This window comes from Sinocyclocheilus grahami, unplaced genomic scaffold (assembly GCF_001515645.1).
Source record: "Sinocyclocheilus grahami isolate Dianchi unplaced genomic scaffold, SAMN03320097.WGS_v1.1 scaffold270.1, whole genome shotgun sequence".
NCBI classification, from domain to species: Eukaryota; Metazoa; Chordata; class Actinopteri; order Cypriniformes; family Cyprinidae; genus Sinocyclocheilus; species Sinocyclocheilus grahami.
The window spans coordinates 358077-379521 of record NW_015505449.1 but is presented as its reverse complement, the minus strand read 5'-3'; the positions used below and the strand labels follow the sequence as shown (position 1 = coordinate 379521).

The 21445-nt window shown below is 35.4% G+C and overlaps 1 protein-coding gene across 3 annotated transcripts in view; it reads left to right on the top strand.

Annotated features, from left to right (window-relative positions):
* LOC107599660 (RNA-binding Raly-like protein) overlaps nucleotides 1-21061 on the top strand; it is a 161085-nt gene extending 140024 nt beyond the window's left edge. For 2 of the 3 annotated variants that reach the window (XM_016291313.1, XM_016291312.1), the window contains exons 3-9: nucleotides 5514-5589; nucleotides 6856-6903; nucleotides 8895-9073; nucleotides 16209-16322; nucleotides 17928-18097; nucleotides 19528-19562; nucleotides 19718-21061. In XM_016291313.1, the coding sequence (XP_016146799.1) occupies nucleotides 5514-5589; nucleotides 6856-6903; nucleotides 8895-9073; nucleotides 16209-16322; nucleotides 17928-18097; nucleotides 19528-19560 (620 nt within the window). In that variant the 3' untranslated portion in view covers nucleotides 19561-19562; nucleotides 19718-21061. The remainder of the gene's footprint in view (nucleotides 1-5513; nucleotides 5590-6855; nucleotides 6904-8894; nucleotides 9074-16208; nucleotides 16323-17927; nucleotides 18098-19527; nucleotides 19563-19717) is intronic. The other variant, XM_016291314.1, reaches the window with a different exon arrangement.
* The last annotated feature ends 384 nt before the right edge of the window (nucleotides 21062-21445 follow it).

The window sequence follows — 21445 nt, the reverse complement described above, 5'->3', positions numbered from 1 at the left end:
ACAGTGATGAGTGTGGACTTGGTCCCAACCACTGCTTAAATTTCACAAGAATTCCTTCTAGATGCATGTCCTCTGGCCTAAAACGAAATTTATATACACTGAGCCAAAATTGCATGGCAATGTAATGCTCCTATAGTTTGTTTAATCCCGACCAAACTGGATGTTCTTGTTAGTTAATTGGTTTTATTTCAGCTAAGCGCAGAGCTGCATCCTAAACTGAGTTATGTTAGATCTGTCATCATCACTTAATCATGTAATTCATCGTGTCCTGCTCTGCTCTTGTAAATTCCCAAAGCCCTGCTGTTATACCTGTTTGTGCCATTACATTTCAGATAGGTGTATGGCAGATGTCTTATAGTGATATATCAGATGGATTATTTCAGTAGTGACAGGAAAACAAAGACAGTTTCTAGGAGACACAGAATGAGTGGAAAAGCTTTATGAGACATCCGTTAGAAAAAAAAGAAGTATCCTTGGGTTGTAAATGTAAAAAGAATGAGCTCTCCCAAGACAAAAACATGTGCTTTCTGTCACTGCATCTGCAATTCTTGCTCTTAATTTTTGCGGAAATCCCAGCCAATCAGAATGTAGGCTATTTAGAGCAACAGGCACAACGCAAGGGCCCTTGATCTGTTATGTAGTTCAAATCATAGACTGTATAAAAACATGGATGTAGTGTCCGTGACGTCACACGTAGATTTCCGAAGAGCGTTTTTGAAGCTCAAAAGTGGGCGGAGCGGGCCCTCGCCATCTTTGCAACGCGTCACCGCACGTCACTCCCGGATAATCGAAACTGGGCAAAGAGGCGGGAGCAGGTTGCTGAAGCCACGCCCACCTAGCTCGACGGTGGTGACAGCAGCGGCAATCCACCTGTCACTCAAGTGGCCACACCCTTAATTATGCAGAATATGCGTTTAAAAAAAAGCTTGTGCTTGATGTCTTGCCTTTTCATCGTACCATCATATTGTCTGCAACAGAGTTAGGGCTTCGTACGAGGATGTGATGAGGCCAGTCTGCCTACGGTCCCTGCAGTGCTGAGCTTTAACATTTAACTGACCAACTCATGTAGACGCAACTGTACAACTTCAAGAAATAAAGTGCAGATGAGTGTTGCCAGATGTTCCACATTTAATTAGGTCAGTAAAGGAATTTGAAATGAATGCATAAGTAAGCCACGGAAAATCTCTCCATGGACTCTTTCGTGGTCGCTACATGTTCTGTTAAAAGAATAGTTCATGCAAAATTTTAATTATCATCATTTACTCACCTTCATGTTGTTCCAAACCCATGTGACTTGCTTTCATTCGCACAACATAAATCTTTTGTTCAATTTCCAAATAGCATCTTAAAAGTAGATGAGTTGAGAATGAGATACTGTGTTTTGCTGGTGATAACACTAAGAAAGATGGACATGTACATCACATTTCATGTCATATTATCAGATGCATCAACATAATTGTCAGTGTACCTGCTGAATATCAGGTTTTAAATAGACGCCACATGGATATATATATGGCTGGTAGAGAGTGTGTTTGTGTGTGGGCTATATTAAGGTGTGTGAGCGTGTACCTTACGCTTGTGACTTTCAGACGTGACAGTGTGCTAATTGGAAGAAAATTAAGGGTTGTCTGTAAGCAGCAGTCTGCTTGCTCTTCTGTTTAGCAAGCAGTAAAACAGATGGCAACTGAGGATAGATCAGCACCCAGCTGAGTTGTGTGTGTATGTGTGTATATATATATATATATATATATATATATATATCATGGAAAACCGGGATTCATCCGTGAAGAGAACACATCTCCAAAGTGCCAGATGCCATCGAATGTGAGCATTTGCCTACTCAAGTCGGTTACGACGAGGAACTGCAGTCAGGTCAAGACCCCGATGAGGAACGACGAGCATGCAGATGAGCTTCCCTGAGACGGTTTCTGACAGTTTGTGCAGAAAGTCTTTGGTTATGCAAACTGATTGTTGCAGCAGCTGTCCAGGTGGCTGGTCTCAGATGATTTCTGATTGGTCAGTATAGTTTTGCAAATGTTAAATTAAATAACTGACAGTTGTCACTGGACATGCTGTGCTAGTTACTTCTATCATTTATTTATTTCTAATGTGTGTACACTACCATGTTTGTGGTTTATTTGTAAGGTCAAACTGATAAGAGATCAGACAAGGTGCTGAGAGATGGAGGTTGTTCTTTATACAGAGAAAAAAAGGAGCATGATATACAGAAACAAAACAATAAATCAGAAGCAGCTTTTCCTTCTTGAGGGTTGTCGCCTCTCAGATTAAAATGATTACACAGGAGACTGTCTCATCACATTATAACTATGGACTTGTTCCACTAACGTTTGACAACCAGATGCTTTTTACCTTCATTTTGAACAGTATATCTATTTATTTTTTCATTAATAATATTCATTCAATTAATTAATTACATCATTTTGAATAAACTTATTTTTGCAAAATGCTTAAACTGTCCTTGTGGATACCTTTCTTTAAAACAAATAACACTCAGTTAGAATACTTTATCGAATGTCATGCCATTTGTTTCATTTTGAAGTATCAAAATACTTTTTGCTTCTTATGTTAAATAACAAAGGTTTGTGAATAAGGACTTGGTTTGAATAGGGCTTGTTTCAGATGCCGCACATGTCTCCTTGTGAGTGCCCGTCTCAATGGAAATCTTTCCTGGTGCTACGATCCAAACAGTGAAAGAGATCCACTCCCCCCTCATCCAGCGCAGGGTTCAGGACCACGGAGAGCTCCTCTCTACTCGGCCTGTCTCCAGGCAACCATTAGAAATCCGGCGAACAGATGCAGATAAATGAAAAATTTCCCTCGTGGCCAGAGCTACATCCCCTCATGTCCTTGCACGGGTACCGCATACATCTGAAGCAAGCAAACAAATGCTTTATTAAATGGGAATCAGAACCTGATTTCTCATAAAGCATGCTGCTTGGAGAAGTGAAGTTGGCTAGGCCATGTCTGAGTCATTTTGTGAGCCGATGTGCTTGACTATTTACCCCAGATCAGCATAAATAACAGGATTTCTGTAAGGAGATTCTTTCTGAAAAGGTTTCATGTTTTCTGCCAAATTTTATCCTCTTGTTTTGATCCTGTAACACCAGTCGCAAGAAGCTTTGTAAACATGACAAAACATCCTTGTTTATGTGCAGTGTATTTGTTAAAGGAGTAGTTCAGCCAAAAATGAGTTTTTCTTTATTGGAACAGATTTGGAGATGTGGAATCCACAAGTAATCCACACCACTCCAGACCATCAATTAATGTCTTGTGAAGTGAAAATCTGTGTTTGTAAGAAACAAATACCTTATAAATGTTTTTTAACTTGCTTCCAAGTTGAGTCCTCTATCCATAATATTGCTTTCTCCAGTGAAATGTCTCGTCTGAAGCAGGAGAGCTATATGCACAAGCACCGTTTACAAGCGAAAACTGGCCAAAACATTTCCAAGCATATATGTTGGTGGATTTTGATGTGAGAGGACAACAGAGGGATCGACTTCTATTTTGGCCAGATGCAATGGTTTAAAGTTTACACCCTTTGATGAATATGTTTTATTACAAACACGCAGCTTTTCGCTTCACAAGATTTCAGTTGATGGACTGGAGTGGTGTGGATTTGTTTGGACTCTCATTCTGACGGCACCCATTCACTGCATTGGTGGGCAAGTGATGCATAATTTTCACAGCTCAACTGTTACCACTATAAGCACAGTCTGTTCATATCTATCAGTGTGAGATTTCAGAGCTGCAGTATAAAATGTGTATCACATTTTTCTTAAAGCTGTTCTATGGCAGAGTCTCCCCTCTGAATTCTCTTGAATTGCAGCAAGGAGTGTTTTTGTGATTAATGCTGCAGACAGGTGTGCTGGGTTGTGTGGGTCAGATAGTTGAGATAAGTCTCACAGATGTTCTGTACTTTGTGCTATCGCTCAAGGATGATGGTTTGATAAAAAAAAATGATGTAATGCATAAATAGATGCACCAAGGTCAAGTGCTTCCGCATTCCTTATCTTCCTATTCATCCCTTCCATTTCTTTTGCTGCAGCAGTTAAATTATTTTGTTTTAGTACAGGTTTTCATCTATAGTTCTTTGAAAGATATTCACAGTGCAAAAAATGGATAAACAGTGCACAAAATTGACTGAAATTAAACCACAAAAAGTATTTGAATAGGTAAGTCACACTTAAAAGAATAGTTCACCAAAAATGAAAATGTACTGAAATTTACTCACCCTCAAGCCATCCAAGATGTAGATGAGCTTGTTTCTTAATCGGAACAAATTTGGAGAAATTTTGCATTATATCACTTGCTCACCAATGGATCCTCTGCAATTAATGGGTGCCGTCAGAATGAGAGTCCAAACAGCTGATAAAAACATCAACATCTTAACATCAATCTTGTTAAGTGAAAAGCTGCTTGTTTGTAAGAAACAATCATTAAGACGTTTTTAAATTCAAACCATTGTTTTTGGTTTTCTTCAATCCATAATGTTGCTTTATTCAGTCCTTTTTGGGTGAACTATTCCTTTAAAAATCTATGAATGTCGTTTTATTAGTTAACAAAATACCAAAACAAGTGCCATTTGTTTTACAAGATAGAATAGCCCATGCTATTCAAGCAAAATATTTTGAATGATTTAAAACAGTATAACACAAATTCACTACACAGTTGCACCGCATTACCTAACCTAGCACTGCACCATTAAAGGCTTGCTACTATCAGCAATTTGCATGCAATGAATTTTCAGAATGTTCAGTTCTAAAAAAATCTGTTTGCCTGCTATATGTGAATTGTGTTTGTAATGGACTGCATTTCTCATAGATGTCTTATTCTGTTGTTATTCAAGGAGTAGATTGCACAAAATCAGTTTTAGAGAACAGATATTTGGGAAACCAAAGTTCTACTGTATTTTTAGAATACTGGATGTTTTTGTGTGTGTGTGTGTGTGTGTGTGTGTGTGTGTGTGTGTATAACACAAATTCACTACACAGTTGCACCGCATTACCTAACCTAGCACTGCACCATTAAAGGCTTGCTACTATCAGCAATTTGCATGCAATGAATTTTCAGAATGTTCAGTTCTAAAAAAATCTGTTTGCCTGCTATATGTGAATTGTGTTTGTAATGGACTGCATTTCTCATAGATGTCTTATTCTGTTGTTATTCAAGAAGTAGATTGCACAAAATCAGTTTTAGAGAACAGATATTTGGGAAACCAAAGTTCTACTGTATTTTTAGAATACTGGATGTTTTTGTGTGTGTGTGTGTGTGTGTGTTTTACAATCCCAGGGCTCCAAAGTATTTGCTGAACATCAAACAGGCACCACATTGTTCTACCCACTACGCTCAAGTCATTAAAGGCTGATTCAGAGAGAAGTTGCATGGATTAATTTGCCCGGCCGTGGTTTGAAAACCAAAACCGACAACCTCAGTATGCAATGAGAACTCATTACTACAGGTGTTTGATTCTGAATTCTTCTGTTTTTCTGCAGATATTAACATGGCCGGAGAGCCGAAGCCCTACAGGCCTAAACCAGGATCCAAACGACCCCTGACTGCTGTCTATAGGTGAGTGTTTCCTATTAAATGCTGCTATATAGATAGAACAACATGGCACTGTACTTAAATATGGGTGTACTAAACATAGCCTACAAATGTTTGCTCATTCTGCACTGTGCATTTTACTTCAGATAAAATACTGCATGTGTAAATGAAATCCTTTCGCTGTTCTTACTTTTGTTAGAGCTAAGGTAGAACGGATTAAAGTCTGGTTGGTGTGGCTGAGTGAAGCCGTCAGCACATTTGTCCTATTATCAGGTTTAGATTACAGAACAGTCCTGCGATTATCAGCACATTCGTTCAGTTGCTGAAGTTGCAGTTGTGTCTCGCAGGTTCGGTTAGATGGTTGAACTCTTATAGGAAGCGAAAAGCACTCCAGACACATCAGTGAAAACTAACCAAGCAGAAAATGAGTGAAAAATCTGTGTTTGAAAGGGTATTAGGCATTTACTCCTTTATTGACAAACTTTTATAGGGATTCAGAACTTTTTGTAACAAACAATAAATGCTAACTAATGCTAAACAAAGTCACTGGACCATGAAACAATTACTGGATTAGCGCTGTTTATGTTTTTGTCCATAAATGTAACAGAAATAGCTTTTGCACTTAGCAAATAATAATAAAATAATTTAATTACATGCCTGAAATAGTGTCTAACCGAGGACTTAAGGTTTTTTTTTTGTGTGTGTTATATGATTGTATTTTACTTTAGCTAATTCTGGGTTTTTAATTCTTTATTTCTTGGTCTCATTATATTTTTGAGTCTTGATTTGCATTTCAAATCAACTAATTCAAACCAATCCATTACGTTGTCTGAGGTAGGCTTAATTAGGAGAGTAGAACCGGAGCAAACCAACAAAGAAGAGCTTTGAATGTTAATTAGTTTGGAAGGAAATGGTCAAAGAAATGAGGAGATGCCCATAATGGAATATGAGTTAGATGACCCGAAATAGTTTCTATAGTTGACAGGATATTCATAATATGCATGACATATATTAAAATACACAACTGCATTAAGTTTGACCTTATCCCTAATTGTTGTCCTGATGTTGTTGTACACAATTAATTATTAGTGCATGTTATCATCCAGAAAAGTAAAATAGAAAAACATAAATAAACAATCATATATTTATAAATTATCATTAACTTAGAGTAATAAACAAATTAAACCTTAGAGAGTATTGAACCTATAATTATAATATATATATATATATATACACATCCTGACATAGCAAATTGCACTTTACACTGTGCCTTTGTTTTGTCTTTTTCAGTGGTTATGAATTTGATTATGATTACTACAGGGATGATTTCTACAATAGGTATGTATGCATTTATTTACCATTAATCTGATTGCGCACATTTTGAAAGACTCGAGTCCTTCAGCAGTTGTTTGTGCATTATCTTTCCTTATGAGGGGCCGTACAAGCCATAATTCATTCTGGCACTCTCACACACTTACATTCTCCTTTCACACACATATATTTTTGCTTTCACATACTTATCCTCTATTCACATGCATACATTTCTACTCTCACATACTTACATTCTCCTTACACATGCATACATTTCTACTCTCACACACACATACATTCAATATATATACTGTATGTGAAAGGAGAATGTATGTATGTCTGAAGAAAATATGTGTATGTAAGAGAAGAATGTATGTAAGTGTGAGAGAGAGTATAGTGGAAACGGAAGGCAGGTCAGGCGCGATCAGGGTCACCGGGACAGGTCATGATCAGCATGGCTGACGTAGATGAGGCGGCCGCATAAGTATTTCAGCAAGCTATTTGGACTAAAAAAAATATATATATATATTATCATCGTGAAAAGGTTACATGGCCTCGTCCCTTGAGCGAGTTGTGATTGAGGACGCGGGCTCAGCCTCAGTCGAGTTGCCAGATACACGCATTATAAGCGTCTATGGATTTTTTTTTTCCTACTAAGTGCAAATAGCCTGCCTTGTTGATAGAGGCTATTTACAGTAGCTCCACCCACAAATGTGTTATAGGGATAGTCAACACTATAAAAGACGGCACTTAATCGTCAGCTTCGGTGGTGTAAATGGTAAAGTGCGCACCGTGGTCTTTTTGACGCGATCGACCCGGGATCGAATCCGCCTTTTACCGAACTTTTTTTCTTCCTTTTCAAATCTCATGTCACATCAGAAATGCATTTATTTTCAATAAAAATGAAGGAAACAATCAAAAAGTTGAAGATAAAGTATCGGGTAGGGTTAGGGAGGACTTTATTGTCCCAATAAGGTGGCATCCGACGATTAAGTGCCGTCTTTTATAGTGTTGACTATCCCTATAACACATTTATGTGTAGTTTATAGGGACATTTACGCTACTGTAAATAGCCTCTATCAACAAGGCGGGCTATTTGCACTTAGTAAAAAAAAAAAATCCATAGACGCTTATAATGCGTGTATCTGGCAACTCGACTGAGGCTGAGCCCGCGTCCTCAATCACAACTCGCTCAAGGGACGAGGCCATGTAACCTTTTCACGATGATAATATATATATATATATTTTTTAATCCAAATATGTGAAAGGAGAATGTAAGTGTGTGAAAGCAAGAATATATGTATGTGAAAGGAGAATGTAAGTGTGTGAGAGTGCCAGAATGAATTATGGCTTGTACGGCCCCTCATATTTCCTGGTTTCAAATAGCATGTATTATTTTAAGCTTTTTTTTTTTAAGCAAATATCATCGTATATATGTGTGTGTGTGTGTATTTAATTTTATTTTGGTGAAAAGATGTGTACAAATATATGAAAGTAATTAAATATGACATCAACACCAAATCAATAATTTTATTTATCTTAAACACCTACAGTTTGTCCTTGAAAAGAATTTAAAAGGCAGATAAAAACTCATAAGCTAAATGGACCTCGTCTTTAATAATAAAAAAAAAAAACGTTTTATTTCACTCATTTCCTTCTTTTGATCTCATCTTTATTAGCAGAGACATTTACTAAATGTCAGCTGGGTGGAGAGCTGTGAATATCCTTGAGAGATTGATGCGAGAGGAAGGGCATGTGCCTTTGTTTGACATTTGCTTGTACCTCCTTTCTTTTCTTTAAATTCGTTTGAAAAATTCGCCTGCCATGATGATGAATTTCAAAAGTAGCTCCGCTAATTGCAAGGAAACCAGAAACCAGGAGTCAGAAATGTTTCCGGGGGTGAAAAACCTTTAGAAAGCCATATCATTCAGAATCAAAAGCCTGGCTTTGAGTGTTAATGATGTTATGATGCCTGATTTAAACTCTGCACATCTTCTTTGGTTCTTTTATCTGGTTAGGCTCTTTGACTATCACGGACGGGTGGCTCCTCCTCCGAGGGCAGTGATTCCTCTGAAGCGTTCACGAGTGGTGCTTCCATCCACTCGACGCGGGAAGAGTTCATTCCCTATTAAAACCTCATCCTCTTCTTCCTCAAGACCCCCATCATCATCGTCGTCCTTCTCCTTTGGGCTGAAATGTAAGCCATAATAAATATCACACAAGCGTCTAAATATGAAGACAACCTAAAATTCAATACATTATATAACAGCTACAAGTTAGGTGTATTTTTTTTAGCTTACAATTTCACATAATAACTTGCTGTCTATTGAATAGAGTATATAACTGCAATTTATTTCATTGTTTTATTTAGTAAACACTTTAGATCATTTTTTAAGGGAAGAAAGAAAAAATATATGTCATTTTCAGTACTTTCTGTGCATTTATTTTTGGAGTGCAGATATGTGATGGCTCGATTTCTCGCAGACATGTTGCAGCTCTCTCTTCACAATAGTACACTCTGTCCTGTTCTCCTCTCAGCCTGTCTGAAAGCACAGAAACCAATATCACAGTGCATGCAGTTATAAACAAACACTATTTCAGGCTAACTGTACAGAAACAAGATATTCTGTTTTCTCAAACTGCATTAAAAAGCACAGAACAAATCTGCAATAATTAAATAATATAATAACTGTCCAATACTTTATGAACTTGATTGTACATGTATGCAGATATATATTTATATTGTTGGGTATATAATATATTAATATTAATATATACAGTTAATATTATGTATTATCAACTGCCTGAATTATTTTTTTTTTTTTACAAAATGTAAGTATATTATCTCATAGCTCTTTATATAAAGTTGAATATGTAAGTATGTCCAGCTTTGTCTGTATACATACTGTATATTCATACTCACGTAAAGCAATATATTCTATATAGCAAATCTCAGCTGTTTGATTGATTGTTTTTTTTTTGTTTTTTTGCAAATGTAACTATTTTCGCTCAGTTCTTTATATAAATTTGGATTTATAAGTATGTCCAAATTTATCCACATAAATACTAGGGATGCACCGAAATGAAAATTCTGGGCCGAAATCGAAACCGAAAATTCTGGATGCATTTGGCCGAAATCCGAAAATGCTTAAAAAAAATTATTTATTATTTTATTAAGTAATATAAAATAATTTTGTAAGAGTTTTTAATTTAACTCAATAATTTGAATGATACTTACTTTTAAAAAAAAAGCAAATAAATAACCACATTTTTATGGAAAGTAAAACAATAAAATTGGACATAAATTATATCACTATTACATATTAATATATTATTCTTATTCAATTCTGTTCAACAGAATCAGATTTAACAGATTTTTTTTTTTTTAACTAATTATCCAAATAATGTATATTCCTACAAAGTTATTATTATCACAGCATCTGAGCAGAGCATAGCTGGGAGCAGATCAGTGAAGGAGAGGGTAGCATCATTTTACCAGTGTTGCCCAGTACAGCTGTACTAGGATTTTCGAAGGTCAAAATTTCGGTGCATCCCTAAAACATACAGTATACTGGCGTGGTGATATTCACTAATATAGCAAATCTCAACCGCTTGATTGCTTGTATCGCAAAATGAAAACTTTATTACCGCCCTGCTCTAATCTGCTAAATGCAACAATAAGACATGAAGGTATTAAGATTCTATAAACATTAACCTCATGAAAATCTGTAAAGCTGCTGTGAAACCATGTGAAAAGCGCTATACCAATACATTTGACTTGCCTTGCCTGAAGATTGCAAATGCAACTTGACTTGGTATTTTGGTGTGTCAAGCAATGACATTCATGCAATATCATGCAAAAAGACATTAATAATACAGTGCATGTTGCAGGAATCGCTCCCACAGATCCACAATGCACTTTACACTATTAAATCACTGAACTCTGGCAGTGACAGTCTGTGGCACACTGTATGAAGTCCACAAGCTTTATTCCTCACTGCCAACTGCTGGTTTATTGTCTGGCACAGGCGAAACATGTCGGTCAGTAGCTCTCTCTTACAGGTTACACAGTGTGAAAAAGAGACTTTTTATATTTCATGGGAGCAAAAAAATCAAGAACATATTGAATTTTGTAACCACAGAGCATTATGAGACCGAGACTTACGGCCGTCTGATATGCTCCTTTAATTCTATGGATGCGAGCCAAACGGCAAGAATGTCATGCGGTCGTGTTTGTAAATTAGAATTCATAACACTAATTCAGATTTGATCTCTAACCCACAAGTAGCAGCTTTCACAGCATCTGTCAGCATCCCACCGTCTCCTCCAAGCGTGGCGCTCAGAAGTCGAGATTAGCCGTGGTGCATGACACTAATGCTCTTAGCTGTGGTGCTGTGGCCTCTCTGGGGGCTTTTCTTATATCAGTGCAATTCACGAGCAAAAATATCCATGGCATGTACACAAAAGTGCGACTGTTTACCTTAATCTGCATTTCATTGGAGTTCTCCCTTCTCTTCACAGTGCAAACTGGAGATTAGCTTTATACTACACTAAAATAGCATTTAATTTGGCTCGAAAAGTTTACTTTGGCTGTTTCTCTCAAAACTGGTTCATGTTTTCCTGATGAAAATGCAGTTGTTCTCCATTTAAGATAAGAATTGTGATGTTTTTTCATTGCCACCAGAAAATACTGATGGCTATGTACTGTAGTAGAGGAGATGTGAAAACACACAACTACTGCAATTTTTGTCCCAAATAGAGTGACATGAATAGCAAAACCTGTTTTATTTGCCTCTGTCTGTGAAATAATATTGGAAATTTGACTTGCGCTGTGACATGCTGTACTGCAACCTCAATATTTTAAACAGAATTTTGCTAATTCTATTATGCATGAAGCTTTTGTGCCCTCATATTAATGCCATGAGCCTGCATGCATATTTGGACTGTTTAATTTGTCACACTATAAGGACCATTTAAACTGAAGTGCTAGCAAAAGGGTAATTCAAAATAATGAAAAACCAGGTACAGGACCAAGGTATGCTCACCAAGACTGCATTTATTTGATCAAATGTACAGTAAAATAAAACAGTAATATTGTGAAATTATTACAATTTAAAATTACTGTTTTCTACGTTAATATATTTTAGAATGTCACTCATTCCTGTGATGCAAAGCTGAATTTTCAGCACCATTACTCCAGTCTTCAGTGTCACATGATCCTCCAGAAATCATTCTAATATGCTGATATGCTGCTTTAACATTTCTTATTATTATCAATGTTGAAAACAGTTACTTAATGTTTCTTGATATCTTAATGCTTAATATTCTTAATGAAAAGAACAACATTTATTTTAATAAATTAAACTTTTTATCAAATTCATTTTGATCAATTTAATGCATCCCTGCTGAATGAAAGAATTGATTTCTTAAAAAAACAGAAACAAATAACAATAAAAAAAAATAACATTTAAAACACATGTGACAACTTACCCCAACCTGGTCTATATAGGAAAATTGTTTTGTTCTGAAAACACAATTTAAACTTTTGGTTAAAATCTGCCTTCATTATATAGTTGACGTTTCTTCTGAATATATGGTGGGGGTGTTTCATTGTGTTCACTTATTTACTTGTTCACTTATTCTACACAAAGATATGATATTATGGTGTTGCAATCTAGTTAAAGGGCAGAATTCTCAAAAATTGCTATAATTAAGAGGGCTTAGAAGTCAAGACCTTACAGTTACTGAGATATAGCTTGTGACAACTAGCCCCAGTCTCCTCTAGACTTTCCATTACATTTTAATCTAGAATCTTGATATTGGAAAACAACACGTTGTGCGTCATAATCCGCAGCATTTCATGCACCGCACATCACACATCCTCGAAAAAAATTCACAAGTAAACAGTTTAAAACAAGTGATAAAAGAGAAAGTTTTACCAGCCGTTGTCATCAAATTGATGCTCAGCTATAGTGTTTTGTAGGTTGCCCAGATTACAACTCCTTCAGAATTCACGTTTGCAAAGCTCGAAGGCAATTTTTGGACATGTGTTGTATTTGGAGCTTTGGAGCAATTTGAATGGTTGCACACGGACACGTTCATTGAATTGCAGTAGATACGACGCTCTGTCACCTAAACACCTAAACACACAGAGCTTTCTGCCTCGGGCGGGTGATGGCAGGCGACACTATTTTGTGAGGTAGTGGAAAAGCTGGCAGCGGTGTGACAGCAGTGCTGGGTCATGCTGTGTTATCAGGGCTGAAGGCGGTGACAGCAAAACCACAAGCTTCAGCTTTCTCAAGGAGAGGAGCGGCTCGAAAAATGCTGGAAAATACAAACTAATGAATTTTTCTACAAAGCATTTATATGTATCCTGGAGCTCCAATTATCATGAAGAAGCAGGTTTTTCCGTGTCAAGAGGTGCTGCTAAAGGTTTTTCATAGAGGTCCATTCAACCCACACTGCATTGTCTAATAATTTTCTAGTGTCGTTCAGTATATTAAAGCAGTAACTTGGATTTTAGAAACAAAAATGCCAGGTACTTTTGTTTTTGCATCAGTGAAAATAGTTCCTGAGTGATTCATTGTTTTGTGAATTATTAAATAACTCATTCATAAAGTCACTTGTTGTGTTCCTGAATGAATTAGCTTTTTCAAACAAATTCGCTTGAATGAATGATTCAATGATTCACTCATAAAGTCTGTTGTTTTGTTCATGAATGAATAAACTTGTTTAAGCAGATTGGTTAAATGAATGTATTTAATAAATTTATGTAAATTAATAAAGTTGGTTTGTTTATGACTGAATAAAGGTATTTAAATAGATCCATTAAATGAGTGATTCAAGGACTCATTCATAAAGAAGTTTAGTTCCTGCATGAATTGGTATTTTTGAACAAATTGGTTGAATGAACCATTCAGTGACTCATAAAGACAGCCTGTTATTTCACAAATTAATTAGCTTTTTTTTTGTTGAACAAATTGCTTGAATGATTCAATGACTGTTTCGTTTTGGAATGAAACAGAATGTTTTTGAATAGATCGATTAAATGATTCAAATGCTTAATCATAAAAACAGTCACTTGAGATTTTGAATGAATCTCTAGAATGAAAAATGTATTAATCCATCGAAAGAATGTTTCGAGGAGCTACTTGTTTAGTTCCTGCATGAATTAGTATTTTTTAACAAATTGGTTGAATGAACCATTCAGTGACTCATATGAAGATAGTATGTTATTTCACAAATGAATTAGCATTTTTAAACAAATTGCTTGAAGGAATGATTCAATGACTCATTCAAAAAAATTAAAAAAGTGTTGTTTCGTTTCTGAATGCTTTTGAACAGATCAGTTGAATGATTCAATGACTAAATCATAAAGAAAGTCGCTTGTTTAGTTCCTGCATGAATGAATAGTTTTTTAACTAATCTGTTGAAAGAAAGATTATTCTTAAATTCAGTCTCATTCTCGACTCATTCAGTATGTTGTTTAGTTAATGAATAATTCAACATTTTTGAATGGATCGGTTAATTTAATTATTCAATGTTTTGCTCCTGAATTCATTTGTGTTTTTGAATGAATTGGTTGAACGAATAAGTCAGTGACACACTCTTAAAAACAATTTTTTTGTTTGCAAATCAGTCAGCATTTTTGAATGAATCATTTGAATGAATGATTCCTTGACTCACTAGCCACCACCTATTAGCGTAACAAAGAGTCATACAAACACCGATCTACATAATGTGATGTTTTGTGATTTCAAACCACATGAAAGCTGGACATTCCACCTACATGTATCTGAAGTTACACTAAGTAATTCTGAAAGATGTCTAGAACCATTTCCATATTTTTAAACTGATCCAGTGTTGGCCTATTTGGGTTTTCATTTATGACCATGGTCATTCTGGCCTGCCCAGAGAGGAGATCTGAAGGAGATTAATCTGACAGCTGTCAGATAAAAAAATGCAGTGGACCTATTTAAAGCACTGAATATACACAGAAATTAGCAGCATGAATTAAGCCAGCAGGCATTGAGCAGAGATTTTTCATCTCATGTGATGTAGTGGATTCATCAGTAGGAGAGTCTTTCAGTGTGACCAGTGGTTAAATGTCTCAATGGTCACAATACAGGATTTTCAACTACCTAGTTCTTCTTTGGGACTGAACTACAACTTAAGTGGTAGCAGACCGGATCTATACCCAGGTTACAACTGAAGACAAACATCTACACTGTAAAAAATGATTTCTCAAAGTTGTAAATAAAGCAAAGATGATCAAAGTATGTTTTACAAGAAAATACTACTCCAGTCCTTCTACTTCAAAATCTCATGTTTAACACAATGTGTTACTTGCTGTTTGTTGGTAATTGTTGGTAATTTACTAGCAAATTCTTTACTTGTGTGCGTGTAAAAACATTTTACAATGATGTACTTTCATACTACTTTTGCTAAATGTATATACGGTTGCATTTTCTGTATAACCTGATGGTAATATTAAATGACTATAATTACACAGATTAAGAAATTGCAAATTATCAGACTTATTTTCCTTTTATTAACCATTTTAGAACACCAAATAGGTTGAATATGGGGAATATCCCATGATTCAAAGCCTTCAATTTGAATTTCCATTTTAATGAATGATTTGGAAACAATATTAGCTAATAATTATTCAAATATTATTAAAGCATTGGCTGACGTGTAGAAACGACTTTCACTCAGAAATTGCTAGTAAATTAATTACAAAGTAATGGCGAATAACACATTCAATTAAACATGACATTTTTTATAGGAGAAAAAGTATTTTATTATAAAACATACTCTTATAATCTTTATTTACAAATTCAAATAATCTTTTTTTACTCTGCGTGTGTGTGTGTTTGTATATGTGTGTGTGTGTGTGTGTTATTACTTTTCAAATATTTGATATTTATATATGATATAGTATGTGAAATATACAGTATTTTGCAGTATGCAGTAAACAGCATGCTAATATGATGCTTCAAACTTGATCATTTGTATTTCCATCAGGCTGAAAACAGGTCTTGTTAAGTTTTATTGACTAATAAAAGCCATATCCATGAAAGCACGTGGAGGAAAACGGTCTTGCTTCAATTGGCTGATATTAAGCAGCGCGTCTGAATGAGATTATGGATAACGGTAAATCAAAAACAGCATTACAGGGAATTCTTTGAACTCTCAGTTCAGAACCAGCAGCCCTGAACGAGTCTTCAGACATGAACTATCTGTGGTGCTATAAGGCTGAGCATGGATACGCTGTCATCTCCTCAGATCTTGCCTCATGTGTATGTTTATTGCATTTTCTTCTCTTGCAGTGAAGTCCGATCAACTCCAGACTATCAAACGTGAACTGACTCAGATCAAGATGAAGATCGACTCTCTTCTGGGCCGCCTGGAGAAGATCGAGAAACAGCAAAGATCTGAGTGCGGTGAGACAGACAGAGAACTATAGGAGAGCAGGAATAAAATCCAGTCCAGCGGGACTGGGTTGCAAACATCGGCTGTACGGGGATATATATTGGGAGTGTATATGCGCTATCCATCTCTGTGACAGGCGAGGAGACAGCAGCCAATTTGTCAGAACTGTTATACAGGCAATCTTGCTCTGTTTTACTATAGCAAATCCCATTTCGCTATGTTCGCCAGTAGATGAGAGCACTGTTTTCATCTACAGACACACTGAGGAACGCCATAACGCTAGTTTCACATTCACTAGTCAAACTTTAGGTCTATTGCATTAATCCATACAGATTCAAGAAAAAGAAAATCACAGTTCTTTCATCATTTACTCACCCTCATGTCATTCCAAACCCATATGACTGACTGACTTCTGTGGAACACATAAGGTGACTTTTTTCCATACTAAAGTAAAAAGAAAAAACAGTTTTTAACAGTTTAAGGCCATATAAAGCCTACTGTATCATATTTATTAAGTACATTTCTAAGGCCTCTAAATGACCAACCTGATCAAAATTTAACAGAAAAACCTGTTGTGCACAATCTACTGCATGCCTTATGTTGTCTGATTGACAGTTAAACGTATATACTTTTTTAGCAAGTAAAAGGCCGTTTAGTATACTTCTTAAAACATCTGATATCAGGTCGTGGTTCATGTGTATTTTTACTATGAAAGCTTTACTTATTTTCATAAAGTAAATGTAAGAATAATTTTTATCTTGTTAGTCATTTCAAGATAAACACTTACTGGACTGAAACAATTTAGGATAATAAATAATAATAAAATCATGTTAAAATGGGAGTATCAAATATGATAAATTAAATCATCATTGCATTGCATTATTTGTTTTCAAACTAGAGCTTTGATCATAAAACTAAGCATTTAAATATCACAATAGTAAGACATTATTAGGAGATATAGATTTTTATGACAGTTGTCTGTTACTTTTGTAAAGATCACATTGATAAATAAAAGAAACAGCAAGAATTAAACGTGAAATTTTGAAATTCAGAAAGACTGAAATAATATTTTCTTTCTCATTAAACATTTTCCAATCAACTTTTTTATTTACAACTCTGAAAAAAAATGTTTTTACAGTGTACTTTTTGGCCATATAAATATCAGCAACTGCACCAAATGGCATATTTTTGCTCAGTTTGGGCCTCAGAATAAAACAGGTGCATTTTCCTCCTCGAGTATTCTTACTGCATTATACTATATAAGCCATAAAAACCTGGTGTATTAAATATGATACTCAAAAAAAACCATGCATTTTTTAAATGTATTTCAGTAAACCTGTCCCGTTTAAAAAAAACGAATAGTATTCTGACTATTAGTTCAAATGTCACCCTTTAAAGGATTAATGCATCATATTTGCATATAATATTCTGCCTTATATTCCATGGAAGAAAGAAAGTCTAACGGGTTTAGAATGACAAATTTGAAACATTTTTGAATGACAGCTTTTTCATTTTTCGGTGAAAAAGATCTAATTTTGCTCGTATGCAAATAAGTAATGACTGATATTTATGATATAAAGCATAATCGTCATAATATCTCTGTGTCATGCCTTTAGAGCCTCACAGGAAATATGAGGACAACTGCGACTCTTTGCACGAGGGGTCGATATCAGAGACGGCAGACAACTCCGGAGAGGAGGGAGGGGAAGGACAGCTGGACGCGGAGGCGGGAGAAATGACGGATGGTGGCGAGGATGACTACGACGAGGAAGGCAGCGCTGATCTGGTACGCTGGCCCCCCGCGGGCCTTACTGGCATCAGTGACTCTGAAAAGCCCCGTTGAAGCTAATTCTGCAGATTTATTCACGGTTGCAGACATGAGAGACGCAGGGCTGGGAGAGCAGAAGCTGACAGGGTTCCGCTGGGCTGCTTCCTGCTCTCTTAACCCTCACCTGTCACGCTCCGTAATTAAAACCAGGTCAGAACCTCTGGAGACACTGGGGTCCACGACCAACAGCAAATTAAGATTTAGGATGTGCTTCCCATTGAGGAGACAGGCTGACTGTATTTTAATGAGCTCCTACATTTCTTAAACTGGAGGGAAACGTCAAGGCGAAATCCCGCTGGAAAGATTCCCAACAGCATGTTACAGACATTTCAGGTCAGAGCGTGACCTCCAACACAGCTGGGTTTAGCAGATACCCAAGCAATACAAATAAAAATTGGCTAGACTTTTTAAAAGAAACTGTAGAGAAGTGATTTTGGAGCCTGAATATGTTTCTCTAAAAAGGAACTTGAGGTCACAGGGTTGTTTATATATTATGTTGAATGTGAGTATTGAACGAGTAAATCTCAAGGTCTTTTGAGATCCTGAGCTGCTGTTTCTCAGTAGATGAAGACGACCTTGACTATCAGTATACATCTGCTTTGCAGCTTTAGTTAATATTCATTCAATACTAAGTTAGATACTGTACCTCTATTAGATGAAAATGCTTGTGATTTCTGGGCATAAAATGGATAATTCTATGCACTAAAAAGCCATAATTCAATGGGTCTAAACTGCAAATTATCAAAACGTATCAAAAACATTAGTCTTTTCACTGTAATGTCATCTGTTCTAAACAATTACTTGCTAATTCTTTATTTTTGTATATATTTATACATATTAATTTTCATTCTAAAAATACAGTATATGTGCTCAAAAGTTTGGGATTGGTAAGATTTTAAAAGAAGTTTCTCATGTTCAAAAAGGCTGTATCTAATTGATCAAAAATACAGTAAAAGCAGTAATATTGTGAAATATTATTAAAACTTAAAATGACTGTTTTCTATTGTAATATATTGTAAAATGTTATTTATTCCTGTGACGACCATGCTGATTTTCAGCATCTTACTCCAGTCTTCATTCAATCTTTCTAATATGCTGATTTGCTGCTCAAGAAACATTTCGTATTATTATCAGAGTTGAAAACAGTTGTGCTGCTTAATAGTTCAAAAGAATAGAATTTATTTCAATTAGAAAACTTTTGTAACATTATACATGTCTTTACTGCACATATTTCTTTATTTATATTCTGGTATGGTTATGTGAGACAAACTGCTCATAACGTTTTATTCAAATTGGTTCTATAAAAGTGCATTTCTGATTTGAGAGTTCAGATTTTGCTGAGCTATTCTGTATGCCGAAAATGATTTTCTTTTTTATTCGTGTTTCAGATGGAGAATCATGCGTCTGATATTGACAACTGAAGGTACGTTGATCCTATTCTCTGTATTTTATTTCATAGATGTATGTAAATTATTTTATACAGTTTATATTCATAATGCATTTGAATCATTTTCACGGCCATTTAATGAATTATATTGATCATAGAATGCAATAAGTGCAGTACAGTCTTGTTTTTAGAGTTCTGCATCCAGAGATGAAATCAACTCTGCACTGAACAGAAGACATGAAACTCTGTGAAGACGGACGTCTCTTCTTAAAGAGGCCATGAAGGCTCTCGATTGGCTGATCAGACGCAAAGCAAATATTTGGACGAGTTTAGCATCTGCTAGTCACTTTCACTGTTTTTCATTTAATAGCGTCTGGCACATTCAATCATATATGATTTGCATATCTCCTGTAAAAGGCAAGTTCACATTTAATTTTGAAATTCATCATGCAAACACTAAAGTTCGTTTTTTTTCCCTCAAGGATAATTTTCCTTAAGCAAAGATGAAAGGTTATTATAGTCTATGTGTGGAAAATGAGCCTTAAATGTCAGAAAAATGTAACGTGGCATTTTTGAAACCTTCAGTATTAACAGAGAATTTATTGAAATAATTCTAGAATTTTAAAGATTTTAAAATATGAGGTCTGACAATGAACGTTTCATTAGAAGCCAAACCTTTTTTGTGTTCCGTTTGTTTTTAAGTTCTTGCGTCTGCATTCCCTATTTTCTCAAAGTATGTTTTCTGTGTAAAATCTGATTGTGATTAAAATGCATATCATTTTTTGATTCCCAGACTAAATCAAGTAAAATAACTAGTTAAGTACTTGGTACTTTAATGAAAGAATTTTAGCTCCGTACTGCCACATCAGTTTCATCAGACTCCTTATGCTTACACACTTCTGAATGATTGGAATATTGTCAGACCGCTGTAACACTAAAAAATGAATTATGTCTTAATGTGTCATAATTTGTAATGATACTGTAAAGATGATATTGTACGTACATTGTCACTGTATTTTGTTTTTATCATGCATAGCTGTGTGTGAATCCGAGCGACATGTAGTAGTCACTGTTTCTGTTCTCTATGATGTCATTCAGTATGGAGTGTGTCATAATGAACTCTATTTTTGTATGGCAGATTTACAGAAAAAGCTTCAGAATATTCATATTTGTTCTGCTGACATTTTCATTCTGCTACTGTACATACTTTGTTGCTTTAAATGAGAATGTGGAAAGATTTGTATAGCTTAAAAAAAAGAAAATGATTGATGGAAAATGTATCTATTGGAAAAATGTGATTATTCTTTTCTATATTTTGAAATCAGTGTCATGTTTGAGAGAAAAACAATTCTATATGGTTTAGGTCGCTGGTCTCTCATAACAGCTCAGCTCAGAGACCTAGTAATATGAGTGAATTACTTAATATTGTATAGAAATGTAAACTATTGTAAAGATATTTTTATGATTGGCATGTTAATTATTTTAATGTATTTTCAGTTGTTTCATTTGTTATCTGGCTATAGGTTTTGTGGTTTAGGAAAAGACTGCCATTACAATCACTATATAAAATTTGTGAAAAATAAAAATGTTTTTTTCTATGTTCATTGTGGAGCAGAACCGAATGCGATAATTCAAATTCAGCCTAAATGCATTGGTTTTAAATGAATGGTTCAACGAAATTTGAAAAAGAAAATTTATCAGAAATTTTGCATTACATGACTTGCTCACCATTGGATCCTCTGCAGTGAATGGGTGCCGTCAGAATCAGAGGCAAACAGCTGATAAAAACACCACAATAATCCACATGACTCCAGCCTGTCAATTAATATCTTGTGAAGCAAAAAGCTACATGTTCGTAATAAAATCCATCAAGGCATTTTAACTTTAAACCATTGCTTCCAGCTAAAATACTATAATAG